Source organism: Heterocephalus glaber, unplaced genomic scaffold (genome assembly GCF_053883595.1).
Source record: "Heterocephalus glaber isolate CG9 unplaced genomic scaffold, H.glaber_assembly_v1.0 deba00001594, whole genome shotgun sequence".
Classification (NCBI taxonomy): Eukaryota; Metazoa; Chordata; class Mammalia; order Rodentia; family Bathyergidae; genus Heterocephalus; species Heterocephalus glaber.
The window spans coordinates 8,776,694-8,796,445 of NW_028258369.1; the positions used below are offsets into that span (position 1 = coordinate 8,776,694).

Below are 19,752 nucleotides of genomic sequence, written 5' to 3' on the forward strand. Positions count from 1 at the left end.
CAATGGTATTTTAATCTGTATCTAATTTATTCAGGAAATCTGGGCCTATGTGGGAATAAATTTCTCCCCAAATTATATTCACATTTACAACATGTAAATTAGTCCTGGGTCAGATTACATATTTTTAATCTGGTTTTGTTACAACAAAGAGTGCATATAAAGTCCCCTTTCTCATATAAACTCTTACTGACTGATAGACACGAGGACCAGGACCACAATTAAGTAATTAACTTGTATTCTGTGCCAAGGGAGGTTAATTTCTGGCTGTATCATACTTGACAGTGGTCCAAGAAGATCTTCTCTATCGTCTCATACTGTGCTCAATTAAGAAATAGTCAACCTGGGAATATAGATTCATATCACATCACAACAGCTTATTGTATGGTTTCTACAGGTTGTATATGATTTCCAGGTAGTAAATGATAAAGAAAAGTTCAAAGAAAAGATTAGCTAATGAAATATACTAGTTTGTTATAATATCTTGCTCAGTGCTTATGAGCAGATAATAATGTATTTCTCAAATACCACAAAGTCTTTGTTTGATGTATTTCTCTATATTCGGGCTCAGTGGTTCCCAAACTTTTTGATTGTGTACCCTTATCAGTTAAAGCACTTCTGTTATTGGTAACTTACAAACATGTATCATTCTATATTAATATATGATAAAGAAGATACAAAAAAGAAATTCAAAAGGTGATATATAAAACCCATGGGGAAATTCCAATGATTTTCCTCCTCTGTACTTTTCCCAATACACCCGTGTTTTCTTCTTCAGAGACCTACACTGTGTGAGTTTCCCATGAGTGGAATTTGTGTCATGCATTTTGCATTTCCCATTCTCTACCTGGCCCAATGCCCCATGCACTGAACAAGTTGAAGTGGAGTATTAGTTTTCCCTTCTTTATACACAAACTACTCCAAAGATGGCTCCCTATTGGGTGACTGTGTAATTATTACAGTTATATTGTTCGTATTTCTTCATTGAGAATTAAGGAAAGAACAAAAACTTGGTGGCTTACAATTTTACTCTGGTGTCCTCCTCTGCCCCTGTGATGGGCAATTATTGAAGGAGAGTAAAATATGGAAATAAAACCAGTGAGTACTGTATACCAATAGGGCTCTTGAAGAACTAAACCAACAATGGGTAATGGGTTTTGGTAGTACATGTTTTGGAAGGGAATCGTGCTCTTTTAAAATTGGACAAATGATGTCCTCATGGAAACAGTTGTTCTTTCCACAACACAGCTGTGTAATGAGCACCGAAGGTTGAGAGAGGTTAAATCACAAACAGGGAAGGCTGGGGTATTAGTCACCAGTCAAATCTGAGAGGCATTTGTTCTCATATAACCACAGAGTACTTCAAGTCTTTCAGGCTAATGATATCAAGTATGTGGAACATTATTCTTGTCACAAAGGGCAATCAACATTTGCACTGAGACCACACGAATATTTTCTATGAATATTAATTTACTAGTATGCCACAAGGAACAACTTATTTATATGTAAGATGACACACTTTCGATGGATTTAATGTTTTTGCAGGTTTTATGCTAAAGATGATTAAATAAGCAAGGGGTTAATTATAATTGGACATATTTCATAATTAAATATTAGCTGTCTTAATTCTTGCTTTTATATAAACCAACTAGCTATGTCTATTGTAAAACTGCGGGAAGAGGAGGGCGGTTAGAGCAAAAAGCATATGATCTTAAAAGCTACCTTTTAGTCTTCCCTCTGTAACCACTACCTGTTTCATAATTAGAGCCATTTATTTTCTTTTAGGCAAAATAACAACACCCAAACATTAATATTAGAAAATTTTTCTGATGGAAAAGTTTGATTTTAACAAGGAACACCCCCTCCATTTAAAAGGACAGTTCCAGTGGCTCCATCAACATTGTTAACTGTTTATTTATTTATTTTTTTTTAAGGAGAATGAGTAGAACACATACTTGTAAGAATGAGCATGAGTTTCACCAAAATCAAGCATGGCCTGTGCTTGTGTCAATTCCTTTACAACAGTAAAGCTCACTTTCATGAAGATGTGACAAAAGAGATTCCATACTTTTCCCTCTCAGCATGTAATTTCTCTCAGACTATGTGGTTTAATGATAACAAATATATGGCAATGGTATAATTTTCAGGGTACTATAAGGTTTTTTGTGACAAATAGTTCAGATAGCAAAACTCTGGTGTCCTTAGCATTGCTTTATTGACCCAAAGAAGAGGCGGTTCCTTGAAGGACAAATACACTTAATACACAAACATAAATGACAATGTTTAGATTTACCCACAGAATTTAGCAAATTTAACCAATAGACATAGAAGTTAAAGTACCTAGCTCTGAGGCAGGAATTCATAATTGGGGCAGTTTAAAGTCCAAACTAAGGGATGAGTATATTTGAAAATTAATGTAGAGTCATCATATTCCTTAATCAGAAAAAACTAAAACTCTTCAGATCATAAAATTTTACTATGACTTAAACAGGGAGAACAATCCAAGAAAACTCAATTAAATGCCACAAAATGCTTCTTGGTGGATTTCCACATATCAGAATCGTCATTTTTAGATATACTTAAAAACATTAAATGGTCAGAGCAGAGGCAATTATAAGGCAGATCAATGTGATTTTATTCACAACACAGATTCCATTTGTAAGAAAGAAGCATAGATTACTTCTCCTTAGAAAGATATTTACTATTAAGCATACTTAGCAAATTATTTAGCTATCTAAAAAGATCTACTACCAATTGGTCATATTTTTATTTTAAGTAATGTGTATTTTTACAAGTATTCACATATGCAATACTATACACTGCAGTGACAAGAAGAAAAAACATTTCAAAATACAATATTAAATTATTAGTTCATTGCACAGTATGAAATATCCATTAATTAGCATTGAAATTAGTACAGTATATCTTATCCAACTAAGGGAAATTTCACATCCACCACAGAAGAAGAATAAGCAATCTTGGGCCATAGGGGACCCAGTTACAAAATATTAAATAATATCTGAAGCTAATTTGAAAGACATCCAGACAAAATACTTTTTAAAAAATGAAAACCACAGCCTATAGATTTGGAATATTTTACAGAAAAGAATAGCTCATGCTTGCCCTAAGAGGTAACACCACTTGAATACAAGTGCCAAGAAATAAAGAGAAAGTATTTTAGCTGAGGAATCTATTAAAGCCTGGCATGAGGAATTTCCTTCATTATTGTTACTGAAAGCAGTTTCTGTGTTGCATCTGAATACACTTTGCAGTAGATTAAACATATTAAGTTGTAGAGGAGGTTGAATATACCTTGCCTTAATAGATTACACTTAATTTAGTACAATACAGCACGTCAAGTTTTTAAAATGCAAAATACACTTAATACAGAATTTTCTTCCTCTGCTTTAACTGAAAAGAGGCCTTCAAAGAGTCCATAAATAGCCAGGATTTTCTAATGAGCAGAGCTGATCACTCTGTTTTCCTGGTATCAAGACAACACAACCGAGGTACCATCACAGAGCCCTTCCCCACTCAAGACCCTTTCCCTTCTGTTTTCCCACAGAAAAGGCAGTGCTCCATCTTGATTGGCTTTGATCTTATGCTAGTGCCACAGTAGAAAGCTCGCATTCTTCTTAAGAGTGGCCTGCCCCTCTTAACATCCCTTTAGGAAGGCCCCCAATCCAAAACACATGATGATCTAAGCTTTTTACAAGTCTGTTTTCTGTTATAAACAGCAAGGACGAGGCCATTTTAGTTGCTTGCAAGAGGTTGATGTTGAGTCTGCGCCGTGCCGACTCTCTCCGATCTAAATTCTCTAAACATTAGCTTATCAATCTGTGAGTCCAATGGGTTGAGTGCCAACAGAAGTGGATCCGATTTGGCATGGAGAGGTTCTACCAACTCTCGCAGTGTATTAGCCTAATATGATAAAGCAGTGATACAATATGATGAAAGACCTGCGAGTGCCATTATTCCAAAGCATATTACTCTTTGTATTAGAAATGCCATCATGCAATACCCATGAAGAGAAAATAGAAAAATATGGCTAGAATTGCATATGGTTCTAATAACCATAATGTCTTTTTGTTGGCATGCAAGTTTACTTGGCCATAAACTTTGGACACTTTTTGCTTATTTTGGTTGTTTGAAATGCCAGTCTTCCAAATATATACAACAACATTTAGATAAATCTCTTCCCATTTCTAAACTTGTGATGCACATCTATGATTTTAATCATAGAAGTCCATGCTAAAAGTTTTCTATATACATATACAAAATGATAAATCTTTAAAAAAAAACTTAAAGTATATGTCTATACAAGATCTTTCCACAAATTCATACAGTCAATTAGTAGTATGAGGAAAGATTTTCTGGTCTTCTGACCAGAAGACTATCTCACTACTCTGATATATGTGCTACCATCTCCTGAGTAGTGAGAAAGAATAGCCCACCTAGTGTTGCTCAGATAAAGAGGCTACATATGAAACAATACAAAGTGAAGAGAAATGAAAAGCTATAATAGAGTAAATGTGATGAAAGGGTAACTTTTCATCCACATATAAGACACACCAAGGCATTAAGAAACCAGAAGAAAATAAAATTTCTGAATGACTGGAGAAACTACAAACAATTTGGATAAAATAAACTGTAGTCTCTCTTAGTTCATTTTCTTGTGATGATTCCAAATATTGTCACAAAGCACAAATCAGCAATATTTATTATTTCTATCCTAGGGCAGAATTTTATCTGGAACATCCTCTTGTGTTTTTGAGCTGTGTCCAGAAGAAGAAACCAATTGGGAGAGGGAACAGAGAAAGCATGCTGTTCATTACTACCTCCCTTAGAAAACAGGGAAAAGTACATGTTGCCCATAATGCTGGTATATAGAAAATCAGATGTGGCACAGTTCAAAAATCATACCCTCTGGACAGAAAAGGGGCTGAGAAATAATCTTTCTGTATAGGTCAAATGAAACAAAACATAATATAAAATTTTTTCAAAGATTATAATCCTGGGAAGCTAGCTAGCTTCAGCTTCTACCACTTTGTTTCATAAAGTCATAGAATTTTAAACAGCAAAATCAGAGGCAATCTAACCTTGGATACCAGGTCATTGCTAAAGTTAAATTGTACTTAATTTATCTACGCAATTCAGATATTTTGTAAGTTGTTTTGAATACATCCCTCATTTCCCTGCAGAAACAATATTATATGAGTGTAATAATTTCTAGTGCATTCCGTAATGCCTATTTAACTCTGGAAATCAAGTCAAATTGCTGAATTTTATTCCAAGAAATTAGAAACATTTATTTAATTTAGTCCTTTGGCATAGTGCAGGGCAGTGGGGGAGAATCACTATTTCAAAACGGCTACAGCTAGCTACCAGTTTGTGTATACGAGCATAAGATTAAATCCCAAGGGCACAGTACTTTCCAGGTAGCAGTGGCCGTACCACTGGCTACACAATTTTGAGTGGGGTTTAGGTGTGCTTGTTAACCACAAATTCCTGGGCTCTACTTCTCATCTACTGAATCAGAATCACCTGAGTTGCTTGTTTAAGTACAGATTCTTGGGTTCTGTACCCAGAAATTCTGATTCAGTCACATTGGGGTGGGATACCTAATGAGTAAGGCTTGGTGAAAGTTGATTGTGATACTGCATATATAAGTATTTTCTCAGTCAGAAGTCCTGAGGTTAGGGACTTCACACAGCATTTTATTTTTAGTTCTGTTGCCAGTATGACATTGTATCACACTGCTAAAACACTTTTAAAGTTTTGGCTGAGGAATCTAGGCCTACTGAAATTATGGAAAGATAAAAGAGGCCTTGGAGAACCACTTAAATAAATATTTAAAAGCTAAGATTTTATGTAATAGTAAATAATTTTTCTTTATTTCTGAGGCAAATAGAACAACTATAAAGATATTCAACCCCACTTTATCAACTGTGTCTGGGCATGTGCATTATGAATCTAAAGTACGAATATACTGGCAAACCAGGTAAGCCAGGAACAACGGCACAAAGGGCTGCTGATATATGACTAACGCACAGGAAATCTCTAAAATACAATGATAACAGTTACAGGCTAAACTTGCTCTCCACCACTGAGCTATACTCCCAGCCTACACTTTAAGTGAAACTTATGTGTTGGCAACAATTGAAAAGATCTTTTAGGTTTAGTAGTCATCGAAGTACTTGATATGTTAATTAAATTTACCACTGGTTTATTTTCAATGAAGTGTCTATAGATACTTTAGAAAAACATACTAAGAAGTTTGCCATGTTATATTTATAATAAATGTTACCATTTAGATTTTAAAATGGAAAATGGGAGGAATTAATTTTTACAGACGTATTGTTCAGTAAGGCCTATGAGGCATATATATATAAATATATATATAAATATAAATATGTTATTTCAGCAGTGTGGGTGATGGCATTCTATTGGCAAACTAAATTGCTTTTGCAACCAATTTTAGGATTAACAATTACTTATTTAAAATATTTTTAAAGTTATTAGATTCAGTTGAAATAGCTATAGAAGTAACATAACTAAAGGCTGAGACATGAACCACTATAGGAAAGTCTCTTTTTTTAAACCTCCGAAATAATTTAGAAATAAACAATGTAGTTTTTAAAGTTATTAGAATTTTCAAACTATCACCACTTTATATGTTCCTGTTAAGAAGATATAATTAGTTAGATTGGAATGTGGATGATAATCAGTGTGAATGCACTCAGCGATGAGAACTGCTGATCTGGTGAACAAGTGAATCATATAACACTTCATCTGTGACCAAATCTGGCTTTGCCAAAATGAAAAGGTGAATTTGTTTCTTGCCTATTCATTCGATAGGTTCTCCTTTGATCTTTCCAGTCCTACCAGGACATTTTCTTTCCCATCCTATAAGTACTTTGAAAGGCAGTTCCAATATGATCTGAACTTTGATCTATTTATGTGACTGGGTGATAAAAACCTTCAAAACACTAATTATACTCCATGACTTAAGCGATTTAATTTGCCAATTACACCTGCATTCTCAAAATTGAACATTTCTGATAAAATAACAGGTAAGGTTGTATGTACCTGCAAAGCTGGGGTTATGAAGATACACTTAGTATGTTCATGCCATCAGAACCTATGCGAAATAAAGAAGAAAACAAAGGACTTTGGTCTTATGTCCTTTTGCCATGTTGCTGATCAGTGTTTAATGTCATGCTCAGTGCTCAGTGTTATGTCCTTCTGCCAAGTTGTTAACTTGATCTGTGTTTAGTAAAATCTGATATTATGCTAATTGGGCTTTTACTGCTTAGTTTTTTAGTCAGCAATCAATGACACAACTTCCTAATACTTGAAAATGTTAGCCAAAATAAATGAAGCCATACATAATTTTCAAATTGACAGTAACACAGATTTTTTGTGAACTTTTAACCTACAGATATAGCCCAACACACACATGTGCACACACGCAGGCACTGGAACTCAAACATAGGGCCTCATGAGTGCTAAACATGCACGGTATCACTGAACCCCAGTACTATCATTTTGCTTTGATCAGATTACTTAAAAATAACATTTAATATCAGTTCCAGTACTATGTCATCTCAGGAGACTAAGTGAGGGAAAAAAGAGATGCTTATCTACAAATGTGACTTAAATATTACATTATTATTATTATTTTTTTGGTACCAGGGATTGAACTCAGGTCCTTGCGCTTGCATAGCAGGTGGCGAAACCACTGAGCTAAATCTCCTATATTACATTATTTTGAACAGGAATATAACAGATGGCTATATGTGTGGAGGTTATGAGAATACAGTAAAAGTAGCAACTTTTAAAGGAAAATTCTTAACAATTTAATTTCCTATAAAATTTCTTTGGAGTTAATATTTTTCCAGATTTATTGGGATACAGGCTATGTAAAATAAAATTCAGTCATTGTAAATGTACAATCTGAACTTTGGAATGGTAAGTTTAAGAATCTCATACAAACATCAAATGAACAATGGTCAAAGATTGTACTTAACTCAGTATTAATCAAAGAATCAGAAAAATACCACACCAGTTCAAAGGAGAATTCTTTGTGTATACGTGTGTGTGTGTTTATAGGTACATTATATAGCCGTTAAAAATGTTGAGATGTATCTGCTGATAAATGCAAAACTGGTAAGTATCTACGGAGCAAAAACCCCTTTCCCTCTGATAAATCTGCATTTCTATAGACTAGATATTTCTGTTACTAGTAGTTTTCTACAATTTACAGAGTTGAAAACAGTTAAAAGAAAGTAGAAAAGCACGGCACCACATAGTTAAATGTCAGAATGGTATCCTCTAAACAATGCATGGTTTTCCTCTGAAAACCCTCAGCAGTGGTCTTTTGATTTATTTAAACAATCGCATTTCCTCCTATAATACTAGCACAAAATAGAATGATTCTTACACTAAAAGTCTACAGACATTACTTCCTCTAATGCTATTACAATGCTTTTCTCTTTTTTTTTTGGTACCGGGGATCGAACTTGGGACCTTGTGCTTGTGAGGCAGGCGGCAGAACCAGTGAGCTAGATCCCCAGCCCACGTTGCTTTGATTATAGAAGCTTGAAATGGACTTCTACACTTTCTGAACTTGCAATATTATAAAAATTGCATTATTGATTTTCCTCCTTCAATAACTTCTAAATGTTAATGCTTATTAATAACCTCCTTGGCATACCAGCTTGACATTTAGGATCATTTGTTCATTAACAACTCTGGCAAGAAAAAGCTGCTTTGGGGGCATTGCGAATTGAGTTTAAGGAGAACCAAAAATACTCTATCCAGCAAAGCAAGTGCCAAGAAAGAAGAAAACTCAAGAAATGTTTGTAAGAACCTAGAATCGTACATTAACAGTCATATATCCTTCATAGTTTTTCTTTACTTTGAATGTGTTATAAATCTAATCTCTCAATTTAATGACATTTTCCCATATCTTTTAAATTTTCAACCTATAATGACATCACAGATTTATCATAAATCTCCATCTTTAATCACCTGGATATTATAACATACAAATATATTTTAGAAAGTAATTTTTATTGAAGGGATGTTGACTCAGTGCTCTGATGGAGAAATACAGATGGCTTCAGATCACAGCCATTGTAAAAGTTTTCCAGTTGTATCTGTTTAACATTTAGCATCACATGTTGAATTTCATACTAATCAGTGAAATTACAGAAAACTTAAATTAAAGAAGAACTCCATGAGGGTGAGAGTTCCTTTTGTAAAATTCAGTGTTTGAAATGGCATAGTTATCTGCACGTTACAACTTAATTTGTATTCAAATAAAGTAATGAATTGCTAACTTCCTTCCAGCAAACAAAACAAAACAAAAATTTAATAAAATTTGTTTTTTATGAATTAATTTGTTTATAACAACTTTATGGTGCTACCTTATTCATATTTTAAAAAATAAGAACAATTCTATATTTCATTGAAATTAGAATGCAAAAATTCTTATTTAGTATATTTGATTAAAACTTGGACTACTCATGTGAAAAAATACATCCATCAAAGTAGAGATGCTATCTCAGGTCACTTTGCAGGGATGTGCAAAATGAAGGGTGAATGTGGGATTCCCAATTTCCACTGAAATCTTCCTTACTATCTCCCTTGACTATTACCATTTTGGGCGGAAGTGGGAAATAAAAAAATTATAGCAGCTATAGTGTAATTAGTATATCTATAACAAAAGTGATCATCAAAGAACTCTGAAACTTTGACCCTATATATATATATGCACACACATGTATATAATGATTCTAAGACACAAACATAGATACTACAGATAAAGCCAAAGTTCCGCAGAGTTCTCTGATACAAGTATATTAGTATCATAAATACATATATGCACACATATATATGTATATGGAAGAACACATTACAAAACATACTGGTTTGTGTGATCTTCCATAAATAATTCCATCATATCTCTGTAGATGTGCTATAACTAGATATGTAGTAAAACATTACTTTAATCCCCCCTTAGGTCCATGCATACTTATGATCAGGGATCCAGAATAACTTTCCTCAAACTGATTTTATTGCAAGTGCAGAATTAACCTAAAACGACATTAATACTCAACTTAGAAACAACAGAAAATCTCAAACTAAAATTAAAAGGAGCATTGTAAGATCACCATCAAGTATATATTACATGTGCTTACTACTGTTTAGGAATACTGTCACATAATTTGAAATTAAATGTTATTCTTTAGTAATTGAGTATGTAGAATACACACCACAAATACACACAAAACCAGCACCTGACCAAGGAAAATGTCATGATGACATTTTCTTTCTCCTTATTGTAAATCTTTAGAATAGCACTGGAAAGCCTGTTTTTATTTTGTGGGAAATCAATAAATACTTCAAAAGCAGAAGAATGAACTCTTCTTTAACAAAACAATATACTTTAATTATAGATGGCCTTGAGAACCAAGGCCTTAGTTTTACCCATGCTAGGAATGGTTTCAAATCTTGGTTGCGTGGGTAGATCTGGTCTCCATGGTGACAAAAAAGTCAGCCTGTGAAGTAGAAAGAACTATGGTACACTGATCCCTATAGAAACTGCCAAAAAAAAAAGGAGGAGGAGGAGGAGGAGGAGGAGGAGGAGGAGGAGGAGGAGAAGGAGGAGAAGGAGGAGAAGGAGGAGAAGGAGGAGGAGAAGGAGAAGGAGAAGAAGGAGGAGGAGAAGGAGGAGGAGGAGGAGGAGGAGGAGGAGGAGGAGGAGGACGAGGACGAGGAGGAGGAGAAACAACTGCCAAGCTGCAATCAAATGCAGCTTCTGTATTAGCATGGACAAAGCCTGAAGCTCCACTCAACTGCTATTTTACCTCAGGAGTTGCCATGGCAACATTCTAAAAAAGATGGGTTACAGGTACTTACATCAACTTATTTCTATGATGTCAAAAGCCAGAACATGTGGGTTAAAAGTAAAAATTATTCACTAGTAATTTCCTTTAAATAGCTAGCATTTTAATAGAGGCATTGCTGTTTTCATAAAACATCGTATTAATCTCATTAGTATTCCTTTTTAAGGAATCCTATGAAAATCATCAATTTTGCTCTTCTTCAATTCAGCATAAACATTCTGAAGACAAACCAATTCAGCCCGTTCAGTAATAATGATTATACTAACATTTATATTTTACTTTCTACTTTATAAAATTCTTTTATATACAATATCTTAAAAGATGTAGCAATATAAAATTCACAATTCACTTTGGTAATAAATTATTATTTCATACAACATATTGCATCCTTCAAATGAGAAATTAGAAGCTGAAATACTTTTCACCATGGTTTACAAACTTAATTCTTGGGAAGTAGTTTTTAAAAATATCTAAATATTAACAAGTTAGCTTAAAAGGAATCATATTAAAGTTTTAAATACTATGAAAAAGTTTTGATTTAAGTAGTGGAACTGTTTCACAGTTTATACAAATTATAGTACATGATTTCTGGACAATGATTAGTTAAAACTGAAAAGTAGCTGGGTATAGTGTTGCATACCTATAATCCCAGCATTCTGGGAGGCTGAGGTAGAAGGATGGCAAGTTTGAGCCCAGGCTGGGCAACTTTTCAATTTAGCAAGATGCTATCTCAAAATAAAAAATATAAAAGAGCCTGAGCTATAGTTCAGCACAAAGGCCCTGGATTCAATCCCAAGTACTGCAACAAATAGACAAAAAACTCAAAACAAACCAAAATAAACAAAACAAAAAAACCCTGGAAAGTAAATTAATTACCATTTTATGATAAAAGGTAGTGTAAATGTTATTGAAGGATTAGAATGAAGTTTTTGCTTTACTTGATGGAGCATGTTAACAGTGACCCAAGCATGATCTGCTCCTTTTAAATAAGTCTCATATAAGCACAGAAAAAGTATTTGAAAGAAAACATTTTGTTAAATTTAACATGAATTAGAATTACAGATCTGACGTGCAATATGTAGTTGCAAGCATTCACTCTGCTATCAGGATGTCTTAGTCTGAATCTCAGCTCTGTTATTAACTAGCTGGAAGTCCTGGAATATGCTATTTAAACTCAGTTTCCTCATCTAGAAGATGAAGATAATAACAGTATTTACTTCATAGGGTTGTTGTGAGTTGTAAATATGTTATATTAATTAAAGACCTTAATATACTGCCTAACACATAGGATGCAATCATTTAAACAAAATGTATCATATTATAGGTAACTGGGCTTTGCTTTAGGGAAGGTGATTCTATTTTAATAATTTTTCTATGGGAAAAATATCTTCTATATATATATAAGTAAAGAATTCAGATTTATGGGCATGCCTGGCTCTTGAAGACTGCATCAAATTGCATCAGATTGCATTTCAAATCCAGACTGTAGAATACTTTTATAGAAAAGATACATCACTGTCTTCTACTTTAGCAGACAGGTACAGTCCAGACAAAAGCTGAAGAGTCTTTCTGAGACAACAGGGAAAGCAAAAGGATAAATATATATAATTCAATCATTCTATTCAGAGTGCCCTTGATATCAAATTTAAAATTATTTTATTTAATGACTGGTAAATTAATAACGATGTAAACCTAAGTGAAATGAGATTTGACTTAAAATGGAGGGATCATGCTAAAATATTTTAAGTTTTTACTTCTTCATAATTTGTTATGTTCATAACATTTATACTGTAAATATACATATCACTAATTGTTTAGTGAACTCAGGAAACAATTGAAGTATACAATACATAAATCCTATTAATATAAATTGGGGGTTTATTTCTCACATCGCAATGGGTATTTTCCTTTTGCTATTAGATCATCTATTTTGGACATTAATGTGGCAGTGTTGTGAAGTATTTTCTCCTCAAGATGCAAAAATATTGAAGACTTGTTTTGAAATAAGTGAACTGTGTTAGCCTTTTTTTTTTTTTTTTGGTACCGGCGATCGAACTCGGGACCTTGTGCTTGTGAGGCAGGCAGCAGAACCACTGAGCTAAATCCCCAGCCCTAGATTCTTGTTATTAAAAAAAAACAAACCACCACATATTTGAGCTTGTCATCATGGTGAGCCATGTCACCTCTGAAGTACTATAGCTCTCCTTAATTCTAACAACTTCTCCTTCCATCTCTTCCACTATGTCTAGTCTTAGAGCTTATCAGTAATCCAGCTTCCTCCTGAATCCACTTACTTATTCAATATGGACCCTCCTGACAAGACCCTAGATTTCCTTCACCCTCTTGGATATGCACTACATGAACTCTTTCCAATATCTGCTCTTACTCTTACCTAGCCACTGAGGATTGCTAGGAAAACTGTATAACCACAACAATCAGCACTATTCTAAATTTGTGTTTTCTGATAATAGGGCATTTCAAGGCTACTTGGCAGACTCCATTAAGTGGGCTCCAAGCTTCCATTATTACTCATAAAGTTCTATTCTGCCTGTGGATCTTCCTCTGAGCTTTTTCCCCACATTTGCAGAAGAGATTTAATATTTCTGATTGAATCACTGAGAGTTTTCTAACTGGTCTCCCTATCACATATATTCTTACATACCAATACATCTAGATTGCCAACAGAGTGGCCTTTCTAAAACTTACATCTGATTTTCCCATCTTCCTACTGAAATCTGCTGAAGTCCTTCATCATGTTCATTGAGATACAATCCAAACCTCTGGGCTTAGTATACTAGGATCTTCATAATTTAGTTCTAACATAATGCTTTTTCTCCTATCTACTCATCAATACTACTGTGATATATTTCTCTAAATTATGCTTTGCTTTTCTCCATGTCTACCTTTGTTGATGCTATATTTTTACCATCTGGAATTTTCCCTCTGTTTTTTTCTTTCTGATGAAATCTCATCCATTCAGCTTAAATGTCACACCTTCTGTGAGGCCTTGTCAGATTTCACAAGGTAGAGATAATCAAGAGCTCTTAAGGGCTTTCATGGAACTTAATATATTCACCTCTTCAAACACTTAGTATATTATATTGTTATATCTGGATGTTTTCCTCTCCCATCAGATGACAAACTTACTGAGTTTGTGATTTAAAATCTTTGATTTTCTAGCACTTAGCAGAACAGGTACTAAGAAGATTGTGGTGTCTCCATAAATACTATTTGAATTGAGTTAAATCACAAAATGTGTTTTAATCCAACATCTAAGTATATGAGTACAAGGTGAAGAACCACGTAAAATTCTTTACCTCACTAGGTTCTTTTAACTGAACTGAGATCTTACTTAAAATCTTTGATATTAACTATGTAGCAAAGGGAGGACTCTTAGGAAATTATGCCTCTGAGGTCAAAGAATGCTATTTTTAGCACTAGTATGTCAAAGAAGAATGATTTAGACCTTATATGAAGCGACAGTGCAACTACTGCTAAAGGGAGTTTTCTTTGAATGACCTAGATTGTCAAGTTATTCTTATATCATTAATATTAGGAGTAGATGATGTGAGTCAAATCTAAGATTCAAGATGAATTTTTAACTATAAATAAAACCCATAAATATATTCTCCTTTCTTGACAGAGGCTAATTTATTAGAGTGAAATACTTCAAAATAACTTATATTATTACCTTCCTACCTTAAGGAGATGTTAGAAGAGGTTGCAACCATATGCTTGAAATGGATAGGTGTATTACTATGTCCAAAACAGTCCTTTAGGCAGAGTTTGAATGGCTAGTTCTCTGTACCATATGGATTAGACAAAGTAGATGCCATTGTGATATAACTATTAATTATTTTAACATTTTAAAATGCCTTATTACATATCTACTCACTTCTGTATTTCCACAAAATGCTGAAAACTTAGAAGAAAAAGTGATCAGATTTTGCCCAAATATTTCAATGGTCTCCTTATCTTTTTTTTCCTTTTTCTCTTTTATAATATGCTTTTGTTTTAATAATCATTTTATTTAATATACGTAGGCTCAAGGAACTATGGGCAAATAATTTTTAAAGGCCTAAATCAAGTTTGTTTATTTTTACCACCAGTAAATGCTCATTATTGACTTGTAAGAGGTATACATCACTGGCTAAGTATGAAAATCCTGAGAAGTACTGACAATGTGGTTTAACATTACTTTTCATTTTATGATTATACACGTTGAAATGTTACCATATATTCTCTAAAAATCATAAAAAAGAGATAATCTTCAACAAATATCCTTGTGTTTTATAGACAGGCAGGAAGTATCTAGGCCTAGTACATTTATAGAAAAATACTCTAATAAGGAGAAATACTCAAATGTTGTCCTACATTTTATAAGCACTTTACAGAAGAAATTTGTCATATAATTTTATATAAACAGGTGGAATACTACTTATCCAAATTGCTTGGGACTAAAAAAGTGTTTCAGGCTTCAGAGTTTTTTTTTTTTAAATTTGAAATATTTGTGTGGACTTCACCAGTTGGGTGGGCATCCTTAGTTTGAAAAAATCTAAAATCTGAAATGTTTTGAAATCTAATACTTCCTTAATACCAAAAGCCAACATTTTGACATTTTGAATTTTGAAGCATTTTGGATTTTAGATATTTGGGTTAGGGAATTCAACTTGTACCAACACATTATTACTTTTAATGAAAAGACAAATTAAGAGTGCTGAATGTAATTTATTTCTATAATTGGAAACTTTTATTTATAGGGGCTGTGTGAGTTAAGGCACAGTATAGAAATGACAATTCTTAGGAACCACTGAATGTAGTTGGCCAAAGAATATGGCTGACTAAAAGAAACTCATCTCAGCTGGCTGTAGTGGCACACACCTGTAATCCTAGCATTTGGGAGGCTGACAGGAGGATCAGCGTGAGTTCAAGGCTGGCCTGAACTATAAAGGGAGATCCTGTCTCAAAAAAAAAGAAAGAAAAAGAAACTCATCCTGTAATTTTTGTTTTTGTAAGAGTTTGAAGGTATAGATGGATCACAGAGTATAAGAAATATGATTTAAAAACCTTATCAAGACAAACATGAATTTTCAATTATCACTAATTTTAAAAACCCTAAAATTCTAGTACTAACATAAACTGTGCCAATGAGAGAGAAAAAGGAGATGCAGCTCAAGTCAAGGGAGTGACAAGGAGATTCGTCAGAAAAAGTTTTAGTTTAAGTAAGATTTCTATAAAAGATGGATTTCTATAAAAGATTAGAAATAAACAAGCAGAAAACAATACTAATTGCTTGTAAGAAGAGTGCCATGAAAACAAATGTCCAACTGAGATGTGTGAAAAACTGAAAATACAATGAAAATTTTTTAAAAAATTAAAAAATAAATGATAAACGAAAGAACCATGTTGTTTAAGTGATATTTTATGCTTTTCCTGCAAGGAGAAAACTTAAAAAACTGAGACATTAAAAAAAGAAATGTTTCTGGAGATTAAGTACTGCCAAGAACTACATTGTGGTCTCTTTGTACCAGTAAGTTATAATCTTAGCAAATGAATAAACTTTCTAGAAATTACTGTAGGACTACTGCCAGAATTCCTTGAGTTTTACTGCTTAAAGCTTAAAGAGTTGCCTTATCCAAACAGGCAAAAATCCCCAGCAAAAGAACATATAAATATATCTGATATAAATGCATAGTAGTGCTTTACACCATACTATGATTGGGAGGAGGTTTTCTAAAAATTTTGATTGAAAAATGAACATGGAATGAATAACAAAATGAAACATTTTAAATTGTTTTTATTGGACAGTAATCTGTAGGCTGGGAGATAAGAGGATAGTCATATGCAGTATGTCTTTCTTAAGACCAAGCTTTGCCTGATACCCTTATGAATAAAGATACTGTAAAATATGGACTGAAGGATAGTACTATTAAGTGTATCCAGATAAGCCTTTTGAAGAACTGAATGAAATTAGCATATAGTTTCAAATTTAATGCCTGAGGCTCTGTCCTTAGTTCTTTCTTATTTAAAATTGTTTCTTTAATGGGTTTTGCTTCTTAGATGAATCAGTTACACTCTTGGTGGAAAAATGAACTAGTACAACCACTATAAAAATCAGTATGGAGAGTCTTCAAAAAACTAAAAATAGGAATTCCATTTAACCCAGCAACACATCTCCTGGGTATCTTCCTGAAAAAAATTAAAATCATATTATAACGATACATACATATTTGTGTTTATAGCAACACAGTTCACAAAAGTTCAACTACAGAAACAGCCTACATGCCCATCAACATATGAATGGATAAAGAAAATGTGAGATTATCTATCTATCTATCTATCTATCTATCTAATAAAGAAAGATAAATTTGGAGTCATTTATAGGAAAATGGATGGATCGAGACCATAATGGTGAGTGCAATAAAGCAGATGCAGAAGATTAAACACTATATGGTTTCTTTTATATGAGAAACACAAAATATAAATAATTTACAGAGTAAAATAAAGGAGAAATGGTAAGAAACAGGGAGGTAGACTTTGTGGAGCTAGAAAAGGGATATGGGAAAGGGGGAGAGGGGAGAGTGGAGGGGGAAAAGGAATAAAGGTAATCAAGTGTAATATGTATATGTATCATTTCCTCCAAATGAATGTAATTATTATGTATTGCAAATATATTAATAAAAATAAAAACAGCAAGTATGCTTAGAATATTGAATGACCAAGAATCCCTACTCAATATGAGGGATGACTAACATCATAGATGGTAAATCTGAGATTCCAAACTTTTTAACAGAGCTGAATGCTTCTGGGTGAAACATGAGAAGTTAAAAATTTAACAGAAAAAGATAAACAATTGTATTTAGATTAAAAAGTAAGTATGGAATGTTATTTATAGCTTGGTGACATTAAAGTGAATGAACTACAGTAAGCAGGTTAAAACTAATATAATCATGTTAACAAAGTATACTGTCTAGACCACTATAACATTTCCAATACACTTAGCAAGGAAACACTAAATAGAAAAATGTGTCCATATGAAGGTATCCATGGTGAGATACCAAGAATTCATGTCATAGTTATAAAGTTAAGGTATGCATTCAGCTCAAGAATTGACAACACAAATTATGTTTGCTAACATAAGTCCATTGTACAATTTTGCATATACATAACGCAGAGTATTATAGCAAAAGCAGATGGCGAGGCCATTATGCTGAAGTGAATCACAGAACCTTAAGGGTTAGAAACAGCCATCTGATTAAACTTTTCATCTAACTTATGAATCTTTGAGTGGTAGCTGGTTACCCATCGTCTTTTTAAATAATAAAGATCCTACTAAATTCACAAGACCAGTCATTTCACTTATGGTAGCTGCAATATTTGGAACGCGCTTCCTGATATCCATCTTAAATCAGCCTCCCTCAACCTCCCTCCACCTATTATCTTCCCTGGAAAGTCAGAGTATTTTATCTCTCTTTCCACATGACAGCCTTTCAAATACTTGATTTTCTTTCTGTAATTTGCAATTTTTAAGATCCAAATTGAATAGAAAATTTGTCAAAAAATTTGTCAAAAGTCTGCTTTTGTATCAATATAAGAAAGAATTTTCTTAACTAGGTTGTCCAACATACAATGGCCTGAAATTGGAGGTAGGAACTCTGAAACCTTAAAGTATTAAAAAGAGGCTAACAATTTTTCCAATATACTATATAAAAGATGTTTCTGTTTTATGTAGGATAGTAAAGATATGTGCCTTAAAATTTTAAGTTCTAACTGAGAGGGCTTCTATGTATATTTACATACAATATGACATGTTATATTCCTACCCCAATAAAATTATTTTAATATAAAAGTTTTAAATGGGTTCTATAGTATTAACAGAGACACTCTACACATTAAAAAGGATGCATGCTACAAATATAAAGAAGAATTCAAAGTTCAGGCTAACTTTTCATTTAATCAGCAAAGATATTCAGCATTTGTTCAGAATTATTTTTGGAATGGTAAACATCTTTCCTATCTCTACTGCTGAAACACAATCCTAATTAAGCTTATAAAAGTCCATCATGAGTCTATGAACCCAAGATGATAAATCAAGAGAAAGCTTCCCAGCAACTACAAAGGGTATAAAAACAAAAACAAACAGAGTTCAAAGTAAAGAGTAAGGCTTATTGTCACGGTTTATTGAAGGACTGTGTTAAGCCAATTCCAAGCTGTCCCTCCTCCCTCTTATTTTTAGAAATGGCATGCAAACTCCTGTGCACTGGCGTTGTTAAAGAGTGAGGAAAAACAGCAGGTTCCAGAGCGGAAAAGGTATAAAGTTTAAGTTTAGTGATACTGAAGTATCAGTCTATTTTCTCTTACCTAGAATTTCAAGGTATGCTTTTAATTCTCCACTTCAAAAGTCACAGAATAGACTCTAAATTAGGTCATGGAGTGGTGGTAAGAAAAAAAATAAAATTTAAGGAAACACTTATAACAAAAAGAACCAATAAAGTCATGGATGAGAACAATTGGAGCTTGTTAGTGAACAGATCTTATGCAAGAAATCAACACATTTTATAGACAACTAGCACAGTAAAAATACCAGATTCAAAAATCACAGATTAGGGACCTTAAAAGCATAATAAAATGAAAAAACTGTTTAAAACATTAAGGTTCAAAATTCCTTAAGATAGATATTCAAAATATAGCATAATTTTTTTGTATTTGTCATTTTGCTAATACTCCTTGCATTAATGTTTTTCTGATAATCAAATTCCATAGTGGTTGTCTTATTAAAATTAGGAAGCAACTTCTCAATCAAAGAAATATTAATCTATGGTATCATATGATGTTCATTTTT

The 19,752-nt window shown here is 33.2% G+C and overlaps 1 protein-coding gene across 12 annotated transcripts in view; it reads right to left on the bottom strand.

Moving 5' to 3' along the window:
• Window positions 1-19,752, bottom strand: part of Cnksr2 (connector enhancer of kinase suppressor of Ras 2) — a 272,194-nt gene that overhangs the window by 8,691 nt on the left and 243,751 nt on the right. For 5 of the 12 annotated variants that reach the window (XM_087193641.1, XM_087193644.1, XM_087193642.1 and 2 more), the window contains one exon: window positions 2,189-3,918. The exons of the other annotated variants lie outside the window; for them this stretch is intronic. In XM_087193641.1, coding sequence (XP_087049767.1) covers window positions 3,914-3,918 — 5 coding nt within the window. In that variant the 3' untranslated portion in view covers window positions 2,189-3,913. Of the gene's footprint in view, window positions 1-2,188; window positions 3,919-19,752 lie in introns of those variants that run through there. 12 annotated transcript variants of the gene reach the window in all.